The following is a 26,058-nucleotide window of genomic DNA, read 5'->3' as shown; positions in this document are numbered from 1 at the left end:
GTGACGGGGGGGAGGGGGGGCAGTGACGGGGGGGAGGGGGGGCAGTGACGGGGGGGAGGGGGGGCAGTGACCGGGGGGGGTGGTGGGGAAGGGAGGGCAGTGGGGGGGGGAGGGCAGTGACGGGGGGGGGGGGGGGGGGCAGTGACGGGGGGGGGGGGAAGGGCAGTGACGGGGGGGGAAGGGGGCAGTGAGGGGGGGCGGGCAGTGAGGGTGGGAGCAGTGACGGGGAGCGGGCAGTGACGGGGGGGCAGTGATGGGAAGAGTGCAGTGACTGGGGGGGGGGGGCAGTGACGGGAAGAGTGCAGTGACGGGGGGGGGGGCAGTGACGGGGGGGGGGGCAGTGACGGGGGGGGGGCAGCGACGGGGGGGGGGTGGGGGCAGTGACGGGGGGCGGGGAGTAGTGACGGGGGCGTGGGCAGTGACGAGGGGGGTGGGCAGTGACGGGGGGCGGGGGGAGGGCAGTGGCAGGGGGAGAGGGCAGTGACGGGGGGGCGGGGAGCAGTGACGGGGGGGGGCGGGGGGCAGTGACGGGGGGGGGGGTAGTGACGGGAAGAGGGCAGTGATGGGGTGGAGGGCAGTGACGGGGGGGAGGGCAGTGACGGGGGGGGGTGAGGGCAGTGACGGGGAGAGGGCAGTGACGGGGTGGGGGGCTGTGACGGGGGGGAAGAGGGCAGTGACGGGGGGTGGGCGGTGATGGGGGGCGGGGCGGGGCAGTGATGGGGGGAGAGGGCAGTGCCGGGGGGGAAGGCAGTGACGGGGGGGGAAGGGGGCAGTGAGGGGGGGCGGGCAGTGAGGGTGGGAGCAGTGACGGGGAGCGGGCAGTGACGGGGGGGCAGTGATGGGAAGAGTGCAGTGACTGGGGGGGGGGGCAGTGACGGGAAGAGTGCAGTGACGGGGGGGGGGGGGGCAGTGACGGGGGGGGGGGCAGTGACGGGGGGGGGCAGTGACGGGGGGGGGGGCAGTGACGGGGGGGGGGCAGCGACGGGGGGGGGGGCAGCGACCGGCGGGGGGGGTGGGCAGTGACGGGGGGGCGGGGAGTAGTGACGGGGGGGGGGGGCAGTGACGAGGGGGGTGGGCAGTGACGGGGGGCGGGGAGAGGGCGGGGGGGGGAGGGCAGTGGCAGGGGGGAGAGGGCAGTGACGGGGGGGCGGGGAGCAGTGACGGGGGGGGGCGGGGGGCAGTGACGGGGGGGGGGGTAGTGACGGGAAGAGGGCAGTGATGGGGGGGTGGAGGGCAGTGACGGGGGGGAGGGCAGTGACGGAGGGGGTGAGGGCAGTGACGGGGGGGGCAGTGACGGGGAGAGGGCAGTGACGGGGGGGGGGCTGTGACGGGGGGGAAGAGGGCAGTGACGGGGGGGGCAGTGACGGGGGGTGGGCGGTGATGGGGGGCGGGGCGGGGCAGTGATGGGGGGAGAGGGCAGTGCCGGGGGGAGAGGGCAGTGACGGGGGGGGGAGAGGGCAGTGACGGGGGTGAGGGGGCAGTGACGGGGGTGAGGGGGCAGTGACGGGGGGGAGAGGGCAGTGACGGGGGGGGGGAAGAGGGCAGTGACGGGGGGGCGGGGAGCAGTGACGGGGGTCGGGGGCAGTGACGGGGGGGGGGGGGGGGGCAGTGACGGGAAGAGGGCAGTGAAGGGGGGGAGAGGGCAGTGACTAGGGGAGAGGGCAGTGACTGGGGGGCGGGCAGTGACGAGGGGAGCAGTGACGGGGGGGGGGCGCAATGTCGGGGGGGGGGCGCAATGTCGGGGGGAGGGCAGTGTCGGGGGGAGGGCAGCGACGGGGGGGGCAGTGAGGGGGGGGCAGTGACCGGGAAGAGGGCAGTGACGGGGGTGGGGGGGGGGGCAGGGCAGTGACGGGGAGAGGGCAGTGACCGGGGGGGGGGGGGCAGTGACGGGGGGGGGGGGGGGGGAGGGCAGTGACGGGGGGGGGGGAGGGCAGTGACGGGGGGGGGGAGGGCAGTGACGGGGGGGGGGAGGGCAGTGACGGGGGGGGGGGAGGGCAGTGACGGGGGGGGTGAGGGCAGTGACGGGGGGGGGTGAGGGCAGTGACGGGGGGGGTGAGGGCAGTGACGGGGGGGGGGAGGGCAGTGACGGGGGGGAGGGCAGTGACGGGGGGGAGAGCAGGGGCGGGCGTGGGGGGGGAGGGCAGTGACGGGCGTGGGGGGGAGGGCAGTGACGGGCGTGGGGGGGAGGGCAGTGACGGGCGGGGAGGGGGGGAGGGGAGAGCAGTGACGGGTGGGGGGAGAGAGAAGTGACGGGTGGGGGGGAAGAACTGTGACGGGGGGGCGGGGGAGAGCAGTGACTGAGGGGCATAGATTTAAAATGGTTGTTACTTCATCTTCCCTCTAATCTTTCTACCATTCTTCATCCTGAGGGTTGTGAGGGTCTGACACTCTCTACCTGAACGAGTAGTAGAGAGAAACCCACAGCTCAATTAAAAGGTGTCAGAATATGCACCTCGTGCTACAATCTGTACCTTTCCTGCTGTTTCACACTGTTGCTATGCAGTGGCTACCATCAAGCCAAAAATACATTCTACCAAGACACAAATGAGTAATGTGACGTCTGAATTTCAGTGCCAGCTTCATGCTCGGCATTTCGGCCATATTTCACAAAGACTGATCATGTCAAACGGCATGTTTCTTCCACTGTTCGCAATGGACAAGGTACTCAACCAGCCTGCACGTATAAAATTTATTATTATTTATTATTATTTATTATTTATTAAACATTTATTATTATTATTAGCACGGTAGCATTGTGGATAGCACAATTGCTTCACAGCTCCAGGGTCCCAGGTTCAATTCCAGCTTGGGTCACTGTGCGGAGTCTGCACATCCTCCCCATGTGTGCGTGGGTTTCCTCCGGGTGCTCCGGTTTCCTCCCACAGTCCAAAGATGTGCAGGTTAGGTGGATTGGCCATGCTAAATTGCCCTTAGTGTCCAAAATTGCCCTTAGTGTTGGGTGGGGTTACTGGGTTATGGGGATAGGGTGGAGGTGTTGTCCTTTGGTAGGGTGCTCTTTCCAAGAGCCGGTGCAGACTCGATGGGCCGGGTGGCCTCCTTCTGCACTGTAAATTCTATGATTATTATTATTATTTAATGTTGCACGCTATTTGATTATGTGAATGGGCACATTGGCTAAATAATCTTCAATTGGTTGTTTTAGCAGACTGCAGGTTATCAGTCAGGCTTCAGGTGTACTGTAAGCTACTTGTATTAATACACAGAACCCTGTGGGCGGCATGTGGCGCAGTGGTTAGCACTGGGACTGCAGCGCTGAGGATCCGGGTTGAATTCCGTCCCTGGGTCACTGTCCATGTAGAGTTTGCTCATTCTCCCCTTGTCTGCGTGGGTTTCACCCCCACAACGCAACGATGTGCAGGTCAGGTGGATTGGCCATGCTAAATTGCCCCTTAATTGAAAAAAAAAAATTAGGTACTCTAAATTTAAAAAAAATACACAGAACCATGTTCTTTGCAGACAGAAGGAACACGTGTACACATTTTCTTTAGTTGAAACGGGCACAATAAGTGATAGCAATTTGCTGGTTCATTCTTCAGGGTAATTACTTGATCAACCTGCCTGTTTTAAATTTTCAAACTATGCTTGGCAGTTACCAAAGTGTCAGTCATGATTGATTGGTGGAGGAATTGTCAATGAGAATGCACCAATTAGAGTCCAGTTGCCAAGCAATCAACACTTCTCAATCAATCAGCACTTTCTTCTCATAGAATCTACAGTGCAGAAGGAGGCTATTCAGCCCATCGAGTCTGCGCCAGCTCTTGGAAAGAGCACCCCACCCAATCCCACACCACCACCCTATCCCCATAACCCAGTAACCCCACCCAACACTAAGGGCAATTTAGCATGGCCAATCCACCTAACCTGCCCATCTTTGGACACTCAACCAATCAGTACTCTCTTTTCAACCAATCAGTACTCTCTTCTCAACCAATCAGCCCTCTCTTCTCAACCAATCAGCCCCCTCTCGCATACAGTATACAGTTGGTTCCCCTGACATTGGTATTCTTGTGATTGTACAGTGGCTAGTCCAGTTTGATTGTCCAGTGGTTGTCCAGTTAAGTTTCTGGGCAATGGTCACCCCCAAGATGTTGATATTCACTGAATCCTCCTCGTTCACGGGGCGATGGTTAGATTCTGTCTTGTTGGACATGGTCATTGCCTGGCACTTAAACCATTCACGCCACATGTCAACCTGGTTGTAATCCAGGTCGTGCTGTATTTGGAATGGACTGCTTCAGTATCTGAGGAGTTGGGAATGGTGATGAATATAATCCCTACATTCCCCACGTCTGACGTTATGGTCATTTTGTAAAACATATTTTTATTAAAGATTTCCCATTTTACAGTAAATGTTATAACTGAACTCTCATTACCCACAACAGATGTTGCACAAAACCGACACAACAAAAACTCCAATCAACCGTACACACCTTATCCACATTGGGAAGAGAGACCCCACGCCCCCGCTCCCCCACCCCACCCCCCCACTCACCCACTCCCCCAGCCTCCTAAACCCCAGCCCTCCAGCAACTGGCAGTGACTAATTCCTTAAAATAGGCAATGAATGCTGTCATCTCTGGTAGAACCCTTAATGGTTCTTGACTTTCTCCAGGTACAAGAATTCCACTAAGTCACCCAACCATACCGAGGCGTTGGGTGGAGTAGGAGACCACCACCCCAGTAGAACTTGCCTCTAGGCAATCAACGAGGTGAAGGCAGAGCAGCTTGGTGGTGCAGTGGGTAGCACTGCTGCCTCACGGCGCTGAGGTCCCAGGTTCGATCCCGGCTCTGGGTCACTGTCTGTGTGGAGTTTGCACATTGTCCCCGTGTTTGCGTGGGTTTTGCACCCACAACCCTAAGATGTGCAGGGTAAGTGAATTGGCCACGCTAAATTGCCCCTTAATGGAAAAAAAATTGGGTACTCTAAATTAAAATCTGCCTTCGCCCCCGTTTGCAGCCCCAGTGAGTCCGACATCCCAAAAATGGCCACCAGAGGACAAGGCTCCAGATCAGTATTCAGAATCGTTGACATGGTGCTAAAGATGGCGACCCAAAAGCTTATCAGTTTGGGACAAGACCAGAACATGGTTGGCTGGAAAGAAGCTTTGGTCAGGTGTGCCCTATGCACCAACTCCAGCTGGATCAGACCAAGCCATGCACATGAAGACTTGGAGTTCACCTACAAAGGGCCTCACTCCATACCTCATCATCCACTATAGGCCCCAACTCCTCCCATTTCACCTTCACCTCATCCCCCAGGTCCGAATCCTCCGACAAAATCTACTTGTAAATGCTGGATGTGCTACCCTCCTCCCACCCCGCCAATGAAAGGGTCCTCTCCATTAGAGACATCAGCGGTGCCGTGGGAAATGTCGGGAAGGCCCTTCGAACAAAATTCCTTATCTAGAGGTACTTGAACGAGTTCGGCCCCGAAAGCCCAAACTATGCCAACAATTCCTCCAAGCTGGAAAACTGTCTCTCCGCAAACAAAGCCCCTTCCCTCCCCCACCCCAAATGTCGCGTCCACTCTCAATGGCTCAAATAGATGATTGGCACAAATAGGGACCAGCCTCGCTCCGGATCCAAGCTTAAAGTGCTGCCTGAATTGTCTCCATATGCTCAAAGTGGACACGACCATCTGGTTCGAGGGGTACCTTGCTGGAGAAAGTGGAAGCAAGGCCATCACCATTGCACCAAGACTAGATCCCCTACACAACCTCGCCTTTATCTCTCCCCATATGTAACCCAGGTCACTCCATATCACAGCACCTTCTCAGCATTGGCCGCCCAATAATAAAAAAGCTAATTTGGCAATGCTCGGCCCCCGACTGTGTCCCTTTGAAGAACTGCCCTGTGGATCCTTGGGGTCTTACCTGCCCATATAAAGGGTGAGATCAACCTGCTAACCCTCCCAAAAAAAGATTTAGGGAGAAAAACACTTTCCCACTTTTGCAAATCGGCCTTAACCTTACTCACCAGACTTCCATTGTTCAATTTATGGAGCCGGGCAAAGTAGTGGACCATCCAGACACCCACATACCTGAAACTAGAGCTGGCCATGCGCAAAGGCAACACCCCCAAGGCTCACCTCACCGGGGGATTAACCGGAAAGTACTCGCTCTTTACCAGATTCAACATGTATCCTGAAAAAGAACCAAAGCTCCTCAGTATATCCATTATTTCATTCATAGTAGTGACCGGTCCGTAACATAAAGCAGCAAATCACCAGCACATAGGGACTCTCTATGTTCCACCTCTCCCCTCTTTATTCCCTTCCATTTACCCAAAGCCCTCAAAGCAATAGCTAAGGGTTCAATCGCCAACGCAAATAGAAGGGGGGATATCGGACACTCCAGACTTGTCATCCTATTCAATTGGAAGTACCCCAAACTCAAGGCATTGGGTCGAGCACTAGCTGAAGGGGCCTTAGTAAAGTAAGTAAAGTCGCCATAGTCCCAGATACCCATAGGCTGCTTTTCGCTTTGAGAGAGAGAACTGACTGGTGGTGATTTGACCTGAGGATCATCAGACCTCCGGCAAGGGGCAAGGTTGAGAACGCGGGGCCTTCATGAATAACCTCAGCCGGTACAGGAACTGAACCCACGCTGTTAGCCTCGCTCTGCATCACAGACCAGATGTCCAACCAACTGAGCTAAACCGGCCGAGAGGGTCCTATACAATAACTGTACCCACAAAGTCAATTTTGGCCCGAGACTGAAACTCTCCAGAAATTCAAAAAGGTACCTGCACTGTCAACTGCCTCCTCGGCATCTAAAAATACAATCACCTCCGGCTTGGGAACACCGGACGGGGAAAGAACAACATTCTGACAATTGGTCCTTAACAAAGCCTGTCTGATCCGCCGCAATCACCTCAGGGAGACGGGGCTCCAGCCTTACCACCAACACCTTAATCAGTATCTAGTCATCCCCATTTAACAGCAAAATAGTTCGGTATGTCCCACACGCCGTGCGGTCCTTATCCTTCTTTAGCTGAAGGGAAAGAGAAGCCTGCGAGAGTGTAGCAAGCAGGGATCCCCAGGACAAAGAATCATTAAACATGTCTACCAGCAATGCGACCAACTGATCCACAAACGTGTCGTAGAATTCCATATGAAACCCATCAGCCCCAGGAGCTTTACCTGTTTGCATGTGCCCAATACCTATCAAAATCTTCTCCGAGCCTAAAGGGGCTTCTAACTCTTCCTGCCTCTCATCCTCCACCACTGGAAACTCCAACCCATCTAAAAATGTCAACATGTCCAACTCACCCACCGAGGGCTCTGACCTATAAAGACTTGTAAAAAAGCCTCGAACGCAGGATTATCTGGGGTGGAAACCAAGATACCACTCCAGTCCCTAACCTGAATAATCTCCCGGGAGGCCACCTGCTGCCTCAGCTGATGAGCTAACAGATGGCTTTTCTTTTCCCCACACTCAAAAGACCCACCTCGAACGCTGCAGCTGGCTCACTGCCTTTCCTGTGGACAACGGATTGAACTGTGTATGCAACTTCTTCCTGGTGGTCAGGCGCTCCAGCCTAGAGTCACGAGAACACCTGCAGTCCACCTCCTAGATATCATCCATCAATCACTATCGTTCCACTCTTACCTCCCTATACATATGCACCTTATATGAAATGATCACTCCTCTATTACCCGCCTTCAAGACTTCAAAAAGCATGGCGGACAAGACAACCTCATTGCTATTAAATTCTACATACTCACCAATGGCCTTAGACATGTGCCCACAGAGCCCCATATCCACCAATAACCCTACATCTAACCTCCATGGTGGGGCCTGAGTCCAAAATCAAATCCACCACGTGTGGGGCATAATCCGAGATGACGATGGCAGAATACTCCGGCCTCTTCCTGCCCTCCTCATCCAAGGGAGAAGAGGCCTACCCACCGGAAAAAAAGTTAATGCTGGAATAAACCTTGTGGACATGAAAAAAGAACAAGAATTCTTTGCCTCCCGGGTGTATCAACTGCCATGGATCTGCCTGCTCGTCTGTTCCATAAATGCTAACAGCGCCTCCGCCACCCCGAAGGAGCCAACAACTTTGACCGAGAATGATCCAACTTCAGATCAAGTCCCCAATTTACATCACCTCCCAAAATCAGTTGGTGTCTTTACAAATCTGGAATGGAAGCCAACAGCTTCCTAATAATGCTGTGTTGTTCCAATTCAGGGCATATACATAACCAATACCACCAACGTACCTGCCAAAGACCTGGTGACCATCACATACCTGCCGTATGGATCCGCCACAACTTTGTTTGCTGACAAAAAAAAAAACGTTATTAATTAGAATTGCCCCCTCCCCCGGCCCTGCCGCAGAAGAACCAGTGAAAGGCCTGGCTCACCCACCCTTTCCGCAGTCCAGTCTGATCCCTCACCCGCAAATTAATCTCCTGCAAAATCACCACATCAGCCCTCAGATTCTTTCGGTGACAGATGACTGGAGAATTGCAAATGTTCAAAAAAAGTTGGACGGATAGCCCCTGCGATTAGAGGCCAGTCAGTTTAATATTAGTGGTGGGCAACCACGAAGGTAAGTCGGTGGGCAGGAACCAGACAAAGCACCATCCAAAACAAGTCCTCAACGGCACATCAGGTGGAGGATACTCATGTGATATACAAGGCTGCGATGGTGGATGAAGGCTGCGGCAGTTGGAAGATCTCCAATTGTTGAGGTTCCCTTGCCATTTGTTAGAATATCGGACAAGACCCAACATTATTAGGCTACCAGGCAAGAACCCCAAACAATTTGTAAAACTGTGAGGAAAGGATACTTCACCCCAGGAGTGATGACTCTGTTTAAATAAAGGTTTGTTTTAACATAACAGATACTTATTAGTCACATAATTAACCACATTAACATCACATAAAAGAACATTACAATTATCAGTTAAACAGTTCTTAAGCACAAGGAAAAACTTGAACTTACTATCTACACCTGCTACCAACTCCAATTAAGCAACCCAATGCAGTTCAAATGCCACTTCTAAATAAAGTTAACAAAACTGATTGCCTGCTTGGTTGTGTAGAGACTTTGGAGCAATCAACCCTTTCAGGAGCAGTTTCAGTACACTGCTCCAACCTAACAGCATTTGGCAAAACTGCTGTTCAATTTAAAATCCTTCTGTCTTGTCAGATTCAAATCCTATGGCAAACTGCAAAACGACAGACAGAACTGGCTCCTCCCATTAATTACATCATCTGTACCCCGCTAAGATGCCACATGGCCTGCTTAGCTGGGACTAAATCCAACCCATCATAAATTATTTACTCTCCAGGAAATCTCCAGAAATTATAACACTGTCTCATTAGCCCTCTCACCTGTTTACATATAATGGTTAGAATAAATCATGACATCACTTTTTGCGACTTCTTAATTACAGGTTTAGCAAATACACAATCTGGATACCTTAACCTAGATTCTTTTATAGTATTACTGCAATAAATATATACCTTAATCCAGGCTTCTAAAAACAATACTGCCACAAATATAAAACTAATATCTACCGCAGTATAACTAATTTCCACATTGATCACACACTGGAACTGGACCCATCTTCTGTCAAGTTTTGCATGTCCGCTGATGTGCAACTGCGTTCCCACAGCAAAAGAAGTCCCGCACAAGATGTCTATCTAGAGGGAAACCAACACATCCCCCTGTCCTGCGGCGAGAGGTGACAAGGACAAGACTGTGAGATTTGGAAATACTTCGCTTCGGACCTGCACATAGGCAATGGAATTTTGGAACAGAAACAGGAGAGTATTTTGGCAGCTTTCTTCATGACTGAGCAGCTCACTTCAGGATCTACCCTGCTCACCACGCATGGGGAAGGGGCTAGAAAAAGTGCCCTAGAAATAACCTGTTCTGTCTCCAACCTGGCTGGATAGCCACATCCAGTGGGCTCATCTACGTACAAAGTTAAACTCCACCTCGGAACTTGGAATGTGCGGACCCTCATGGATAATGTGCAGAACAATCGACCGGAACAGAGAACTGCCCTTGTTGCCCATGAACTCCGGCACGTCACTGCTCTGCAAGCGACCCAATGTTAAAGGCAGCTGAAGGAAGAATGCGGTGGTTACACCATCTTGTGTAGAGAAAAATCCAAGGATCAGCCCAGGACACATGGAATTGGATTTGCCATCAGGAACAAACTCGTCAGCAAACGTTCGACGCTCCGTGTTGGCATTAACGGGCACCTCATGACTCTCCATCTACAACCAAGAATCAGCAGGCAACGGTTGTGAGTGCCAATGCCCCAATTCTTGAGTCAGAAGAAGGCTTCTACTCCACCCTGGACACCATACACTCCAACATTCCTGAGGAGGATAAGATCAGTCAACCTGGGACTTCAACACCAGGGTCAGAAAGGACTCCCAGCTCTGGAAAGGAACAATTGTAAAGGAAGCAGTTGGGAACTCCAATGGGGCTCTTCTGCCCACCAGGAACACCAGCTTGCCTTTTTGGCAGAATAGTTTGTTAGTGATGACAAATTCAAGACTTCCTGGAGACATACAGGATCAAAGAACTGGCACATGATTGACTTTATCATTGTCCGGTCCCGGGACCAAATAGTTGCCCTGTCATCAAAGTGATGACCTGTGCAGATAACTGCGGGACAGACCACTAGCTCATCCGCTCATCTCTGTCCCTCACAGAAGCAGTGGAAGATAAAGAAACAGCTCAGAAAAAGACCAACGTTGAAAGGCTTCGGAACCAAGCATGCAAGCAGATTTTGAACAATGTTTCTACTAAAATCTCCAAAGTGCTCATTCAGATGGAGTGGAGGAAAACTGGAAAGAATTGAAGGCAGCTATCATCTCAAACTGTGAACAAACCATCGGTCTCAGGACTAGAAAGCGTCAAGACTAATTCGACAAAAATGACCACAGCATCCAAGACCTCATTGGCAAGAATAGGAAGCTGTCCACGTATGGCAAAACTGCATCACCAGCAAGGCAAAGAGGAGAAACAGCAAAGACGGAAGTACAAAGAATAACTAGAGAAATCAAGAACCAATGGTGAACTGAGAAAGGTAAGGAATTGCAGCTCCTCATCGAGAAGCACGGCACCTGAGGCTTCCTCAGTGTCACCAGGACAATATATAGCCCAGCAATCTGAGCCTCAAATTCGTGTGCAGTAAGGACGAAACCCTTTTGAGAGACAGAGAAAACATCAGTCTTTAATGGAGAGAAATGGTGCTGAGAAAACTGATGGGATTGAAGGCGGATAAATCCCCAAGGCCTGAGAATCAGCATCCCAGTGTGCTTAAGGAGGTGGCTCTGGAAATAGTGGATGTATTGGTGGTCATCTTCCGGGATTCTATAGACTCTGGAACTGTCTCTGCAGATTGGAGGGTAGCTCAAGTCACTCCAATATTCAAAAAGGGAGTTAGAGAGAAAGCAGGGAATTATAGACCAGTAAGCCTAACATCGGTAGTGGGGAAAATGCTTGAATCCATTATCAAGGACTTTATAGTGGAACATTTAGAAAGCAGTGGCAGGATCAGTCAGAGTCAGCATGGATATATGAAGGGAAAATCATGCTTGACAAATCTGTTGGAATTCTTTGAAGAGGTAACCAGTACTGTCGTCAAGGGGGAGTCAGTCGATGTGGTACATTTGGACTTTCAGAAGGCGTTTGACAAAGTCCCACATAAGAGATTATTGTGCAAAATTAAAGCACATGGAATTGTGAGCAATGGATTGAGGTGGATAGAAAACTGGTTGGCAGAGAGGAAACAAAGAGTAGGGATTAATGGGTCCTTTTCAAATTGGCAGGCAGTAACCAGTGGGGTACCACAGGGATTGGTGCTGGGACCCCAGCTATTCACAATATATATTAATGATTTGGATGAGGGAACAAAATGTAACATCTCAAAGTTTGCAGATGATATCAAATTAGGTGGGAGGGTGAATTGTGACGAGAATGCCGAGATTCTACAGCAAGATCTGGACAGGTTGGGCGAGTGGGCAAACCAATGGCAGATGCAGTATAATTTGGATAAGTGTGAGGTTATTCATTTTGGAAGCAAAAACAGGAAGGCAGATTTACTATCTGAATGGTTGTAAATTAGGAGAGGGGAGTGTGCAGCGGGACCTGGGTGTCCTTGTGCACCATTCGCTGAAGGTAAGCATGCAGGTGCAGCAGGCGGTATAGAAGGCTAATGGTATGTTGGCCTTCATTGCAAGAGGTTTCGAGTATAGAAGCAGGGATGTGTTGCTGCAATTGTACAGTGCCTTGGTGAGGCCATACTTGGGGTATTGTGTTCAGTTTTGGTCTCCTTCTCTGAGGAAGGATGTTCTTGGTGCAGCGAAGGTTTACCAGACTGATTCCAGGGATGGCGGGACTGTCATGTGAGTGAGATTGACTAGTTTGGGATTGTTCTCGCTGGAGTTCAGAAGAATGAGGGGGGGATCTCATAGATACTTATAAAGTTCTAACAGGACTAGACAGGGAAGATGTTACCAATGATAGATGTGTCCAGAACCAGGGGTCACAGCCTGAGGATTCAGGGTAAACCATTTTGGACAGAGATAAGGAGACACTTCTTCACACAAAGATTGGATTGGATTGGATTTGTTTATTGTCACGTGTACCGAGGTACAGTGAAAAGTATTTTTCTGCGAGCATCTCAACAGATCATTAAGTACATGGGAAGAAAAGGGAAGAAAATAAAATACCTAATAGGGCAACACAAGGTATACAATGTAACTGCATGAGCACCGGCATCGGATGAAGCATACAGGGTGTAGTGTTAATGAGGTCAATCCATAAGAGGGTCATTTAGGAGTCTGGTAACAGCGGGGAAGAAGCTGTTTTTGAGTCTGGGGTTCGTGCGTGTTCTCAGACTTCTGTACCTCCTGCCCGATGGAAGAAGTTGGAAGAGTGAGTAAGCCGGGTGGGAGGGGTCTTTGATTATGCTGCCCGCTTTCCCCAGGCAGCGGGAGGTGTAGATGGAGTCAATGGACCTGTGCAGAGCAGTTGCCATACCAGGCTGTGATGCAGCCAGATAGGATGCTTTCTATGGTGCATCTGTAAAAGTTGGTAAGGGTTAATGTGGACGGGCCGAATTTCCTTAGTTTCCTGAGGAAGTATAGGCGCTGTTGTGCTTTCTTGGTGATAGCGTCGACGTGGGTGGACCAGGACAGATTTTTGGAGATGTGCACCCCTAGGAATTTGAAACTGCTAACCATCTCCACCTCGGCCTTGATGCTGACAAGGATGTGTGCAGTACTTTGCTTCCTGAAGTCAATGACCAGCTCTTCAGTTTTGCTGGCATTGAGGGAGAGTTTGTTGTCGCTGCACCACTCCACTAGGTTCTCTATCTCCCTCCTGTATTCTGAAGTGGTGAGCCTGTGGAATTCATTGCCACAGGAAGTAGTTGATGCTAAAACTTTAAATATATTCAAGAGGCGGCTGGACAAAGCACTTGGGGAGAATGGGATCAAAGGCTATGGGGAGAAAGCAGGATTAGGCTATTGAGCTGGATGATCAGCCATGATCGTGATGAATGGCGTAGCAGGCTCGAAGGGCCAAAAGGCCTCCTATCTTCTATGTATCTATGTAGAACACTTCAAAGAACTAAAGCATGATACAATTGTAGATGAGGACGTGTTTGAGGAAATCCCCCAACTCCCCACCAAAGATGATCTTGGACTTCCACCAAGCCTGGATAAGTCAAAGCTGCCATTAAACAGATGAATAATAGAAAAGCCGCAGGAATGGAAACATAGAAAATAGAAGCGGGAGGAGGCTAGTCAGCCCTTAAAGCCTGCTCTGCCATTCATTATGATCATGGCTGATCATCAAGTTCAATACGCTGATTATCAAGTTCAATACCCTGATCCCGCCTTCCCCTCCATATCCCTTGATCCCTTTAGCCCCAAGAGCTCTATCTAATTTCTTCTTGAAATTATACAACGTTTTGGCCTCAACGACTTTCTGTGGTAGCGAAGTCCACAGATTCACCGCTCTCTGGGTGAAGAAATTTCTCTTCACCTCAGTCCTGAAAGGTTTACCCTTTATCTTCAAACTATGACCCCTAGTTCTGGGCTCCCGCACCATCGGGAACATTCTTTCTGATTCTACCCTGTCTAACCCTGTTAGAATTTTGTAAGTTTCTATGAGGTCCCCTCTCACTCTTCTAAATGCCAATGAATATAATCCTAACCGATTTAGTCTCTCCTCATATGACAGAATGAAGGGATTCCAGCAGAGATTTTCAAATGTAAAGATGACGGGTAATCTCTTCTCGTCCATCAGCTGTTCTTGAAAATCTGGGACTGAGAAGAAATTCCTGCTGACCTGAGGGATGCCACCATCTTCAAGAAAGGAGACAAAGCAGACTTTGGGAACTACCAAGGAATCTCTCCATCGCTGGGAAGATCATCCCCCGAATCGGCATGAGTTGTCTTCTCCCAGTCTCTGAAGAGATCCTTCAAGAAAGCCAGTGTGGTTTCCAACCAAACAATGGAACAATGGACATGATTTTCACTGCTTGACAACTTCAGGAGAAATGCCAGGAGAAACGTCAACCATTCTACATGGCCTTAATCAATCGGACCAAGGCTTTCCACTGAGTCATTGGGAAGTGCTATGGGAGTACCTTCCCAGTGGAGTGGACAGCGTCTACAGGATGGATGGAAAACCAAGAGGAATGTGACACTGACGTCGCTCCTGAAACTTCAGTATGCGGATGACAACACCTTATCCACACACTCAGAAGAGAATCGCCAAGCTATGCTTGATGTTTCGCAGCAACATACCGAAGAATCGCGCTTGGCCTCAACCCCAAGAAGACTCCAGTCCTTTACCAACCCGCCTCAGGATAAGATCCGGTCTCTCCCTCCAAGATCAATGGAGAAACTCTCCCAAACAAGGAATATTTCCCCTACCTGGGGAGCCACCTTGCATCTGAAGCTGACATCAGCGTGCAGATTCAACATTGTATCAAACCTGCGAGTGCCGCCTTTGGACACCTAAGGATGAGAGTCTTAGATGACCCCGGCATCTGTGCTGATACGAAGATCCTCGTCTACAAAGCAATCGCCCTCTCCGAACTCTTACATACAGCTCAAAATCCTGGACTATGTACAGATGCCATCTTAAGGTACCATCAACGCTGTCTGAGACGGATTCTCCACATCAGCTGGGAGGACAAGCATACTAACATCAACATTCTTGAAGGAGCCAAGAGTACCAGCATTGAGGCCACAATCACCCAAAATCAACTCCACTGGGCTGGCCATGTGCTGAGGATTGCCAGAGTCCTGATTGCCAAAGCAAATATTCTTTGCCCAGCTCCAGGAAGACACCGAACTAGAGGAGGGCAAAGGAAGCGCTTCAAAGACACCCTGAAGGCTGAACTCAAGAAATGCAACATAGACATCAATGCGTGGGAGACCCTTGCTCAGAAGAAATTTATCTGGCGGAACCTCTTGAATGAAAGGATACAATTCTTGGAGAACACCAGATGGCAAGCAGAGATCGAGAAAGCGAGCCGAAGGAAGGAATGTCAGCGGTCTCGAGTACAAGGACCAATCCCAACTCCCAGAAACATCTGCTAAATGTGCGGTTGAATATGCGGCTCTAGGATAGAGCTCATCAGTCATGCAAGGACCTACCACACCCTTGAACAGTGACACGGAGATGCTTGGGTGGATAATCATACTCGTTAGTGAGTGATCGCAGAAGAAGAAAAAAGAGAATAGAGATTTAGTCTGGAGTGCGCTGCCTGAAAGTATGAGGGCATTGAAGAGGGCATTAGATGACTAGATAACGACTTGAATAGAAACAATGTGCAGGGTCAGGGGGAAAAGGCAAGAGAATGGCACTACACCATTATGCTGATTCGGAGAGCTGGCGCAGACAGGATGGGCCAAATGACCACCTCCTGCACCATAACAATTTTGTGAAATCTATGTGATTTATTGCACTACGAAAGGGTAATTCAGGAAAAGGAGCTGTCACGGGCAGCAGTGGTGTCAATTAAATTGCCCTGATTTGCCCACTCGCTACAGGGTTTTACTTTATTCTGATTTACCCCTTTATAAATAGTGGTGAACTTTCCCCCATCCTTAAATTTGGAATGTTCCAATCCTGATTATTAATAACAGCACAGGAAAAGGTAAGATGGAAATAAAAGGGTTGGTTTATTTTTGCGCACAATGTCCACCTCTTAGTGTAAGGAATAGGGAGAAGAAAGTTCAGGGCACAACCACAATAAAATACAAGTATAGGTCTTAAATGTGTCCAGAGTCCAGAACCAAAATTCAACTGGAATGTTCCTTCCAAGAGGAAGTTGATTGGTTGTAAAATGCTCCCATCTTATCAGAGTTACATTTCCACGGCAGGAGAAGGTACTAATTCCAAGATTCGAACAATTGGCAGGTGTGATGAGGGCCAGAGTTCTTCCTTCTGCCGCTGGCAGATAGCACAGGCTGTAGCCTGGAGATCTGTTCACGTTGGGTATCAAAACCGTAACCGCTGATATTCAGTTTTGACAGAAGATATCACAGTGCACATTCCTCCTCAGTGTTGGAACCGAGGTTTAATTGGAGTCAGGATTCCCTTTGTTTTTGGAAACACTGATGTTGGGTTAACTAACCGAGGCTCTCTTTGTCGAAATGTTGCATTAGTACTGCTAATGCTTCGACCATTAGTACCATTATGGGAGATTAAGACCTGCAACAGTGTTATTTGGAGTTAGCTGGAACAGAATCACCATCTCTGTGACGATTGTTACTTTGAAACTTCTGCAAGGCATCAGGTGACCAGCTGGAGTGATGTTGCTAGCTCAACAATTTTCCACGTTTGCTAATTTCCAATCCGCCGGGACCACCCCAGTGTCTAGTGAATTTTCTGAAAGAAGGAGGCCATTCGACCCATTGGATCTGCACCGACCCTCTGAAGGCGCACACTATCTAGGCCCAATCCAATCCCTCACCCTATCCCCTAATTCCACCTAGGGACAATTTAGCATAACCAGTCCACCTAACCTGCACATCTTTGGACTGTGGGGAGCAACCGGAGGAAACCAACGCAGACGCGGGAAGAATGTGCAAACTCCACACACACAGCTGAGGTCGAAATCAAACCTGAGTCCCTGCTGCTGTGAGGCAGTGGTGCTAACCACTGTGCTGCCCCTATGATATGGCTGGAGCATAGGTCGTAGCTTCCCCCATAATTATTGAAAGCCAAATGAGGGTAAAGAGACGGAGCAGCTACAGGATAAGATTCCAGGAATTTTTCTTTCATGTGTGATGACTCAAGCAATGGCTAAGCAAAGTCCATCATTGGAAATCAAAGTGATACCACAGACAGATAATTGGTGAGCTGAAATTTTAAATAACTTCAAAAGGTGTTTAGTAAATCTTCTATTATTGAGGTGGAACAAGCCAATCTGGAGTTAAGTATTAGATTAAAAATAGAATAATAACGAGGAAGTGGAGACCTTCTCACAGATCTGCAGGTGAAGCATGAATGGTTGGTCATCAGGTAGTGGATCGTAAAGCGATATTATAGATAGCACATGAAACACAAAGAAAAGCCTCCTCAGTGTAAGCTTCTCCGTCTCATCCCATGCTATTAATTTGCGTGCTTTGATTGGGAATGATAAGCTAGATAAGCGGAAAGCCCTTCCTCACCTGAACATAATTTTAGTAATTGTAAAAGTCACTACAGTAGTTGCTCACTATGCATTTGGAAGCTATGCGGAAGATAACCTGTTAGGTTGCTCTATTATGGAATTATACCCAGTGCACATTAAATTGAATCCATGGAAATGTAGAATCCACTTATAATAACTTACAAGCTGCACGAACGAGTCTTCTGAAGTTATTAGCCACAAATATTTGTCATTTGAGTATTAGGTTGGTTCAGTGTCTCAATTTATATATCTTAAAAACGTAACAAAGGGGCAGCAGGGTGGTGCAGTGGGTTAGCACTGCGGCCTCACGGCGCCGAGGTCCCAGGTTCGATCCCGGCTCTGGGTCATTGTCTGTGTGGAGTTTGCACATTCTCCCCGTGTTTGTGTGGGTTTCGCCCCCACAACCCAAAAATGTGCAAGCTAGGTGGATTGGCCACGCTAAATTGCCCTTTAATTGGAAGAAAAAAAAATGAATTGGGTACTCTAAATTTAAAAAAAACGTAGCAAAAACATTGTCACACATTCCAATCTGGTCAGTTCTGGTCACCGCATTATAGGAAGGACGTGGAGGCTTTGGAGCGGGTGCAGAGGAGATTTACCAGGATGTTGCCTGGTATGGAGGGACAATCTTATGAGGAAAGGCTGATGGACTTGAGGTTGTTTTCGTTGGAGAGAAGAAGGTTAAGAGGAGACTTAATAGAGGCATACAAAATGATCAGGGGGTTGGATAGGGTGGACAGTGAGAGCCTTCTCCCGCGGATGGATATGGCTGGCACGAGGGGACATAACTTTAAACTGAGGGGTAATAGATATAGGACAGAGGTCAGAGGTAGGTTCTTTACGCAAAGAGTAGTGAGGCCGTGGAATGCCCTACCTGCTACAGTAGTGAACTCGCCAACATTGAGGGCATTTAAAAGTTTATTGGATAAACATATGGATGATAATGGCATAGTGTAGGTTAGATGGCTTTTGTTTCGGTGCAACATCGTGGGCCGAAGGGCCTGTACTGCGCTGTATTGTTCTATGTTCTAATCTGAGAAAATTTAATTTTGGCATTTGGGATAGTTCTGAAAATTGAAATTAGTCCAGTGGTAACTTAGAAATTGATAGTTCCTTGAGTTGTTTATAGCACTGCTTTATATAACATTGCTGCTTTATATAGCATTATCATACTTAACTCAATTAATCAAGGTTTGGTGGGGCCAAGAATCCTCTTATGTAACTCAAATTAATTCCTTCAAATTGCTCCTGTTAACCAGCTTTGCCCTTTACCCAGTTTTGCACAGCTCAAAGAGCTGTTTTGCGTGGGTTTCCTCCGGGTGCTCTGGTTTCTTCCCACAGTCCAAAGATGTGCAGATTAGGTGGCTTGGCCATGATAAATTGCCCCTTGGGGTCGGGTTACAGGGCGGGCCTATGTAGGGTGGTCTTTTCAAGTGCCGGTGCAGACTCAATGGGCCAAATGGCCTCTTTCAGCACTGTAGGGATTCTATGATTCTACCATTGCCATTGGAAGGATGCCATCTTTATTATTGTCATTATCATAGGTTATTATTTACCATTATCAGGGAAATTCTATAGTGAGGCACTGATATCTTTGTATAACTACAAAGACTACCGTGAAAAATATAATTTACAAATATAAATATTTTAACCAGTTTGGTTCTATAACTTGTTGATTATTTGATATTTTTTGATTTCTATGACTGAGTGTTCTTAATATTGATTCAATTATTTTGCCCCATCTAGGAAGCAGGTGATAACAACCAATTCTGCTGGAGAAATCTCTTTTCATGTATAAACCTCCTTCGCATCCTCAATAAACTGACAAAATGGAAACATTCAAGGACAATGGTGCGTCTGTGGATGTCAACCGTACATTTAGAAACATTTCAGATTGTAAAAGCACTAGCCTCCCTTTTATATATAAAAAAGGAAAATTCAATAACTAGTGATGAAAATAGCAATATTTTAATGCTTGAAATATAATTCTGATACACTTAGCAGTTTACTCATAGTACAGTTGCTAATGAAATTGCTGCATAAGCTGATGCTGATTCTTGTTGACATTATTGTGAGATATTAATGGCTCCATTTCAGTGTCAAAGTGAAGGTTGAAACCTTAGGAATAAAAGGAAAATTACTGCCCTAGAAGCCTGAAATTTGTTTTGCCTTTGCAGTCCATTTGTTAAAAGTTCCCTTAATGTAGCATTGTCGAGTATAGAAGTTCACCAAGTAGTTTGAATAAATAAAATACTACATCTGATCTTGATAATGAAAATTGATGAGGACAGAATTGTCAGGAAATCATGTCACTGGCTTTTCAACAGTTTCTAAATATGAGGACCCAACATGGCCCATATTATTTATTACAACACTAACTGACACCTGGAAATGCCTAAATGTAAATTAATTTTAGAAATTGATAGTACCTGCATATTTGGGAATTTTAAGTGCTTACTGAATTGTGGTTTGAGAAATTGTCTAATATGTGTAAAATACTATTTTGTAAGGAGGAGCATTTAAGAATTGGACACATTGCCATTCATTGCCTTCAGTGAGTATCAGTTCATGTCTTCATTATATAGATGCTGGTAGTGTTTAAGTCGGCTCCAATTCTGAAACGAGCACTCAAGGTGAAACAAGCCATGATGCAGTTGTATGTTCTGAAGTTGCTGAAGGTGCAGACCAAATATCTGGGCCGCCAGTGGCGGAAGAGCAACATGAAGACAATGTCTGCAATCTACCAAAAGGTGCGCCATCGACTGAATGACGATTGGGCTTATGGGAATGGTATGTGCCTAATATTTATACTTAAAGAATTCAAAATGTAAAGCTGTACTTTTTCATTCTTTCCAAATAGAAATCAGAAGACTAATGCTTTGGTTAACTGTTATCCCATCAGTTCATTTTATCATTGCCCCAGATCTCCTCCTTCCTTACCCTCTGAAATCCATTTTGAACAATAATTTTAAATCTTTGTTTGTCTTGTCTTTCATTGTTCTGAGTATTGGCCACACTCTGAACAATCTTTTTCCATTGATTTCTGTTGTCTGCTGCCCTTGTGGCCTGTCCCTTAGAGAAGTCAATTTACAATCTGATATGATTCATTCATGTCATCTTGGGTCTGCCTTGTGCATGTTTCCCAGATGTTTTGCCACACTCCCCTCCAGTTCCCTTCACATGTCCAAAATATGAGAGCTTGATTGATTGATTGTCACATGTACCGAAGTACAGTGAAAAGTATTTTTCTGCGGCCGAGGGAACATACATGGTAGACAAAAAAGTACATTGACAAACAGTACATCGACAAATAGTGATTGGTTACAGTGCAGAACAAAGGCCAAACAAAGCAAATACATGAGCATCCTTGATATAACTGCTCAAATCAGTTCCTTTTAACATTAGCTTTCTCGAGTATCCACTTGTTTGTCTGCTTGGCCATCCGTGATGCATGTAGTATCTGCTTGATTTCTTTCATTTCAAATGCTCTTATTCAAGCCTCGGCACTCTTCGTGATAGTTCAGCTTTCACAGCCATACATTGCCACCGGCCATCAAGAGGTTTCAGAAGATAAAGTTTCATTGAAATCGAGATATAGGGGCTGGTTTAGCACAGTGGGCTAAATAGCTGGCTTGTAATGCAGAACAAGGCAGCAGCGCTGGTTCAATTCCCGTACCGGCCTCCCCGACAGGCGCCGGAATGTGTCGACTAGGGGTTTTTCACAGTAACTTCATTGAAGCCTACTTGTGACAATAAGCTATTATTATTATTATACTGTGGCTACTCCATACTCTTTTAAATGAGTTCACAATGCCATGACCTGATTCCTCAAATTAATTCACACAATTGTCCATCAGCAAGCAACACAATATCAAATAAAAATGCATATCCTTGTGTTGAAATTCCTCAGTGGCCTCACCCTAACCTCTATCCTCCACTGAGCTACTCCAACTCTGACCTCTCCTATGCCTGCACCCACTTGGGCAACTGAAGGCAAGACCAACATTGATGGACCTAAGCTCTGGAATTCCCTTCTTACATCTGGAGTGTTTTACTACATTAAAGATGTTAAATAAATGTTGTATAAATGTGAGTTGTTAAGCAGCAATAATCAAGATTTCACCAACTGATTTAGGGGAGATACAAGCTGTTCTCGATCATATCACATATGAGGCTTATAGGGGCTAGCAGCCCGATTGATATATTGGTTTAATAAACAATTCTCATTAACAGGAACCTTCCGTTCCAACACAAGGGAATGCAGCATCCAAGCTCCCCAGCACCAATTTGGGGATACCCCAAAAATGCATTGGGGAATCCCTCCCGGAGGTTACCAGGTTTCACGGCAATTGCCAGAAGTACAAACCTCCTCTGGGCAATTGTCTGTGCTGTGCACCATCAAAAAATTGGGATTTCAAATTCAAGCTTCGGATGGTTATTTGGGGTGGGGTGGGGAGCGGAAAGAGTTACCAATAGTTACCAATAAAAGGCTAAAAGAACTAAAACCTCTTTGAACTTCTGGATAGCTATTGAGTAACTATTGCAAAGGCCCAGACTGATACCGTACCCCTCCCAACGAGACTCCCCGTACCAACAGGAAACTCTTTTCTCTCTCCTACCCCCCCCCCCAAAAAAAAACCCTGTGGCATTGAAGAGCAAGGACCCGTCCTTTATTACTTGTCAAGAACTCCGTTTTAAAACACCAAGCCTTCGCCCCTTGCCTGGTTGGAGGTGACCGAGCAGAGAGGACACACTCCTATCCGACTCTGAACCATTCTGAGAGGGTGTCAACAACTCTGACCCTAGCTTTTTGCTTGCAATAAAACTTAAATATAACCACCACAATTAATCAACTGGCTCACCATATCTAACATTCACCCAGAGTTTCTCGTGCAAGACTGAATCGAATGCCTTCTCAAAATCAATGAAGCACATGTATCAAATTTAGTTTTCTAATTTTCAAACATGTTATAATTTAGATCTTGACGCTCGCCCATGGGATTTTCAGGCCGAGGAATGTGCATTGAGAGCCAACATTGAACGGTTTAATAGTCGCAGATACGACAAAAATCCAAACAATCCGGATTTTGCTCCAGTGGATAACTGTTTGCAGAGTGTCCTGGGACAGCAACTGGTGTTGCCAGAGGAATTCCAAATGAACTATGACCTTTGGCTTGAGAGGGAAGTGTTCTCAAAGCCAATCAGCTGGGAGGAGCTTCTTCAGTGATTTCTAACTCTGTTTTGTATGATAGTGAATCGTTTTGTAACTGTGAAATAAATTAATCAATGTGCGAGAAATATTATTGTTAGGAATTGTAGGCCGAGAAATCTTATATTGTTTAATTTGTCACATATTGTTAGGTATTGTAGGCCAAGAAATCTTTGAACATCAATTTGTCACCAAATCAATGATGAGAATTATAGGTGAGCTTCTTTCCATCCATTTTACGTGGTGCTGAGACCAAATACCAAGCCTCGAGCACCTACTGGAAAGTGCCTATCTGGACATTGATGGAGTATCATAGGGCTCGTCATGACTCCTATGGTTAAATAACTTGCTTAGCTAATACATGAAAAAGCACTTGAGTTATTTTGCCCTCTGTTCTTCAACCAAGAAGAATTAAGGCCTTCAGGAAAGAAAGTGCAAAAACTGAAAGGAGAAGCATTTGAGAAATGCTTGAAGCTGGTGGGAATTAAATGACTGCTCATTAACTGTAGTGAAAGAGTAGATCTGGCAAAACGCAGTAAAATACTGCTTGTATTTGTATACTTGGTTAATTTTAGCAACAAGAATTTCATCCTCTAGGTGGCAATAAAGGGAAAATAATTAGCTGGAGCTTCAGGTCAGATGAAAATGCTGATTCATGTGTTTGATGTTTTTTACAGTTTTGATTGTCTTTGTTTCTTGAAGGTCTGCAGTAAGCTTTTTAAAAAAACTGTTAGCAATGAATGAAAGTGAAAGCTGTGAGATAACTGCCTTTGGATTTTTTTTTAAACTTTGCTGATCACATCTTACAATTTTGATTATGACATAATCTAATTCGCAACTTCCTCCCAAGATCTTAGAACTGTGGAATTCCCCATTTTTCGAATCATAGAATTTACAGTGCAGAAGGAAGCCATTCGGCCCATCGATTCTGTACCGGCCCTTGGAAAGAGCACCCTACTTAAAGCCACGCCTTCACCCTATCCCCGTAACCCCACCTAACGTTTTGGTCACCTAAGGGGCAATTTATCATGGCCAATCCGCCTAAACTGCACATCTTTGGATTGTAGGAGGAAACCTGAGTACCCAGTTTCCTACAATTTCTGAACTTCAAGAAAACTACTTCTTGATTTACTTCATCTCCTTTTATACCTGTTTTAGCTTCAGATGTATAATGGGCTGTAACATCTCACCTTGGATCCTTAAACATAAAGAGTTGTTTTGTGGGGCATAAGTAACTGCGGCACAGATAGCATTCTGGCTTTTGATAAGTATTTTGCATTGATCCTATTTAATCATTAAGTATGTAGATGTTTTCTTGCCCTGAGTGCAATGTCTTGGTCATGGTGAACTTAATCTTGGTTGTGCACCTTACCATTGTATTACTGCACGTTTAGACAGTCATGACTGAAATCAAACACCTGTTTTAAGAACAGAATGCCAGGGAATCCATTCCCACTATATAGAACCATTGAATTTACAATGCAGAAGAAGGCATGGCCAATCGAGTCGGCACTGGCCCTCAGAAAGAGCACCCTACTTAAGCCCATACTACCACCCTATCCCCGTAAGTCCAGTAACCTGACCTAACCTTTTGGACACTAAGGGGCAATTTAGCATGGCCAATCCACCTAACCTGCACATGAATGCAGACATGGGAGAAAGTGCAAACTCCACACAGATGGTCACTCGAGGTCGGAATTGAACCTGGGCCCCTGGAGCTGTGAGGCAGCAGTGCTAACCGCTGTGCCACTATGCCATCTGTAGATTTCCTGTAGATCAGACCGTTGTTAACTCACTTTATGGAATTCCAGTCGAAGTTGTGGAAACTGCAGAGAGTCAAGCTCTTCCCATTATTTCACACTTGTGTAGTAGGAATTTGATGAATCAAACCTCGTATTCATTCCAATTGTATAGAATCCTAACGGACTAATTACTTTCCTATTCACTCTGCAGACATGCAATTCCTGATCTATGTATATTTTGTTACCTGTACACTCACAGTATTTTTCCAACATCAAGCACACTGAAAACCATCACCCATTTGAAAGATCTTTAAAAGTTTAATCACTGTATTTGTTTGCTTCTTATTTGATCAGTTTGCTAAGTGATTTCATTATGTGTGATATAAATATTTGCCTGTTTCTTTCTCACCAAACTAGTTATGGACTTGCCAGGAGTTGAGCCCACTTCTAAGTAACTTAATTCTACTCCATTTGAGGTACAAAAGACCATTATGATGAAAAATAGTTGAAAGGGAAATGAACGATAGTAGTACCTTGCCTTTACAGCTGAAAGGGTTTCTCAATTTCTCAATCACAGGATTAAGATATTGCAGCTACAAAGCAAAGTAGAAAAGTGAAAAGCTTTCATTATTGGAGAGTATAACCTGAGCCGACGCAATATTTTTTAACATTACCTTCTCTGTGTGAACATTTCACCCTGTTCTAAATGCAACCATACAATTGTTACAGAACAGGAGGCCATTCGGCCAATCGTGTCATACAATCCCGACAGGTATCCATGCTGGCTCTTTGCAAGAGCACTTTGGCTAGTCCCATTTGTCCATCAAAGAACAAAGAGAAGTACAGCACAGGAACAGGCCCTTCGGCACTCCAGGCCTGCGCCGACCATGCTGCCCGTCTAAACTAAAATCTTCTACACTTCCTGTGTCCGTATCCTTCTATTCATGTATTTGTCAAGATGCCCCTATGTCAGATTGGTCAGGTTCCATTTCTGGACACCTGTCCAGTCATGGGCGATTTGAATCCCCAGGTAGCGGAATTTCTACCAGATCTGTTTAAACAGCCGTCCCACCAGCTCTGCCCCTCTCCCTTGAGGGTTCACGGGAAGATCTCGCTTTAGCTCATGTTAAGTTTGTAGCCCGAGAAGGCCCCAAACTCTTTCAGGAGTGCAATGATTCCTTCCATGCTGCTTTGTGGCTCCAAGATGTAGAGGAGCAGGTCATCCGCGTAGAGCGAGACTCTATGCTCTCTGCCTCCTCTTCGGATCCCCTTCCAGTTCTTTGCTGTTCTGAGCACACGCACGTCAGGTGGCTCTTCTCCCAACCCGACACAAAATAGTGAATTTTCTGAGATTTTTGCCCAAAATGCCACCCAAAACTCTCCCAAACCAAGACGGGACGAATAACAACGTA

General features: G+C 47.3%; 1 protein-coding gene across 1 annotated transcript in view; it reads left to right on the top strand.

Annotated features, from left to right (window-relative positions):
• Window positions 1–24,976, top strand: part of LOC140393799 (striatin-interacting protein 1 homolog) — a 118,243-nt gene extending 93,267 nt beyond the window's left edge. Inside the window, exons 19-21 of the mRNA XM_072480245.1 lie at window positions 19,442–19,546; window positions 20,281–20,485; window positions 22,675–24,976. Coding sequence (XP_072336346.1) covers window positions 19,442–19,546; window positions 20,281–20,485; window positions 22,675–22,922 — 558 coding nt within the window. The 3' untranslated portion in view covers window positions 22,923–24,976. The remainder of the gene's footprint in view (window positions 1–19,441; window positions 19,547–20,280; window positions 20,486–22,674) is intronic.
• The last annotated feature ends 1,082 nt before the right edge of the window (window positions 24,977–26,058 follow it).

The sequence above is a fragment of the Scyliorhinus torazame genome, chromosome 17, assembly GCF_047496885.1.
Source record: "Scyliorhinus torazame isolate Kashiwa2021f chromosome 17, sScyTor2.1, whole genome shotgun sequence".
NCBI lineage: Eukaryota > Metazoa > Chordata > Chondrichthyes > Carcharhiniformes > Scyliorhinidae > Scyliorhinus > Scyliorhinus torazame.
Note: the sequence above shows the minus strand (reverse complement) of the source record. Positions and strands in the feature narration are given on the sequence as shown.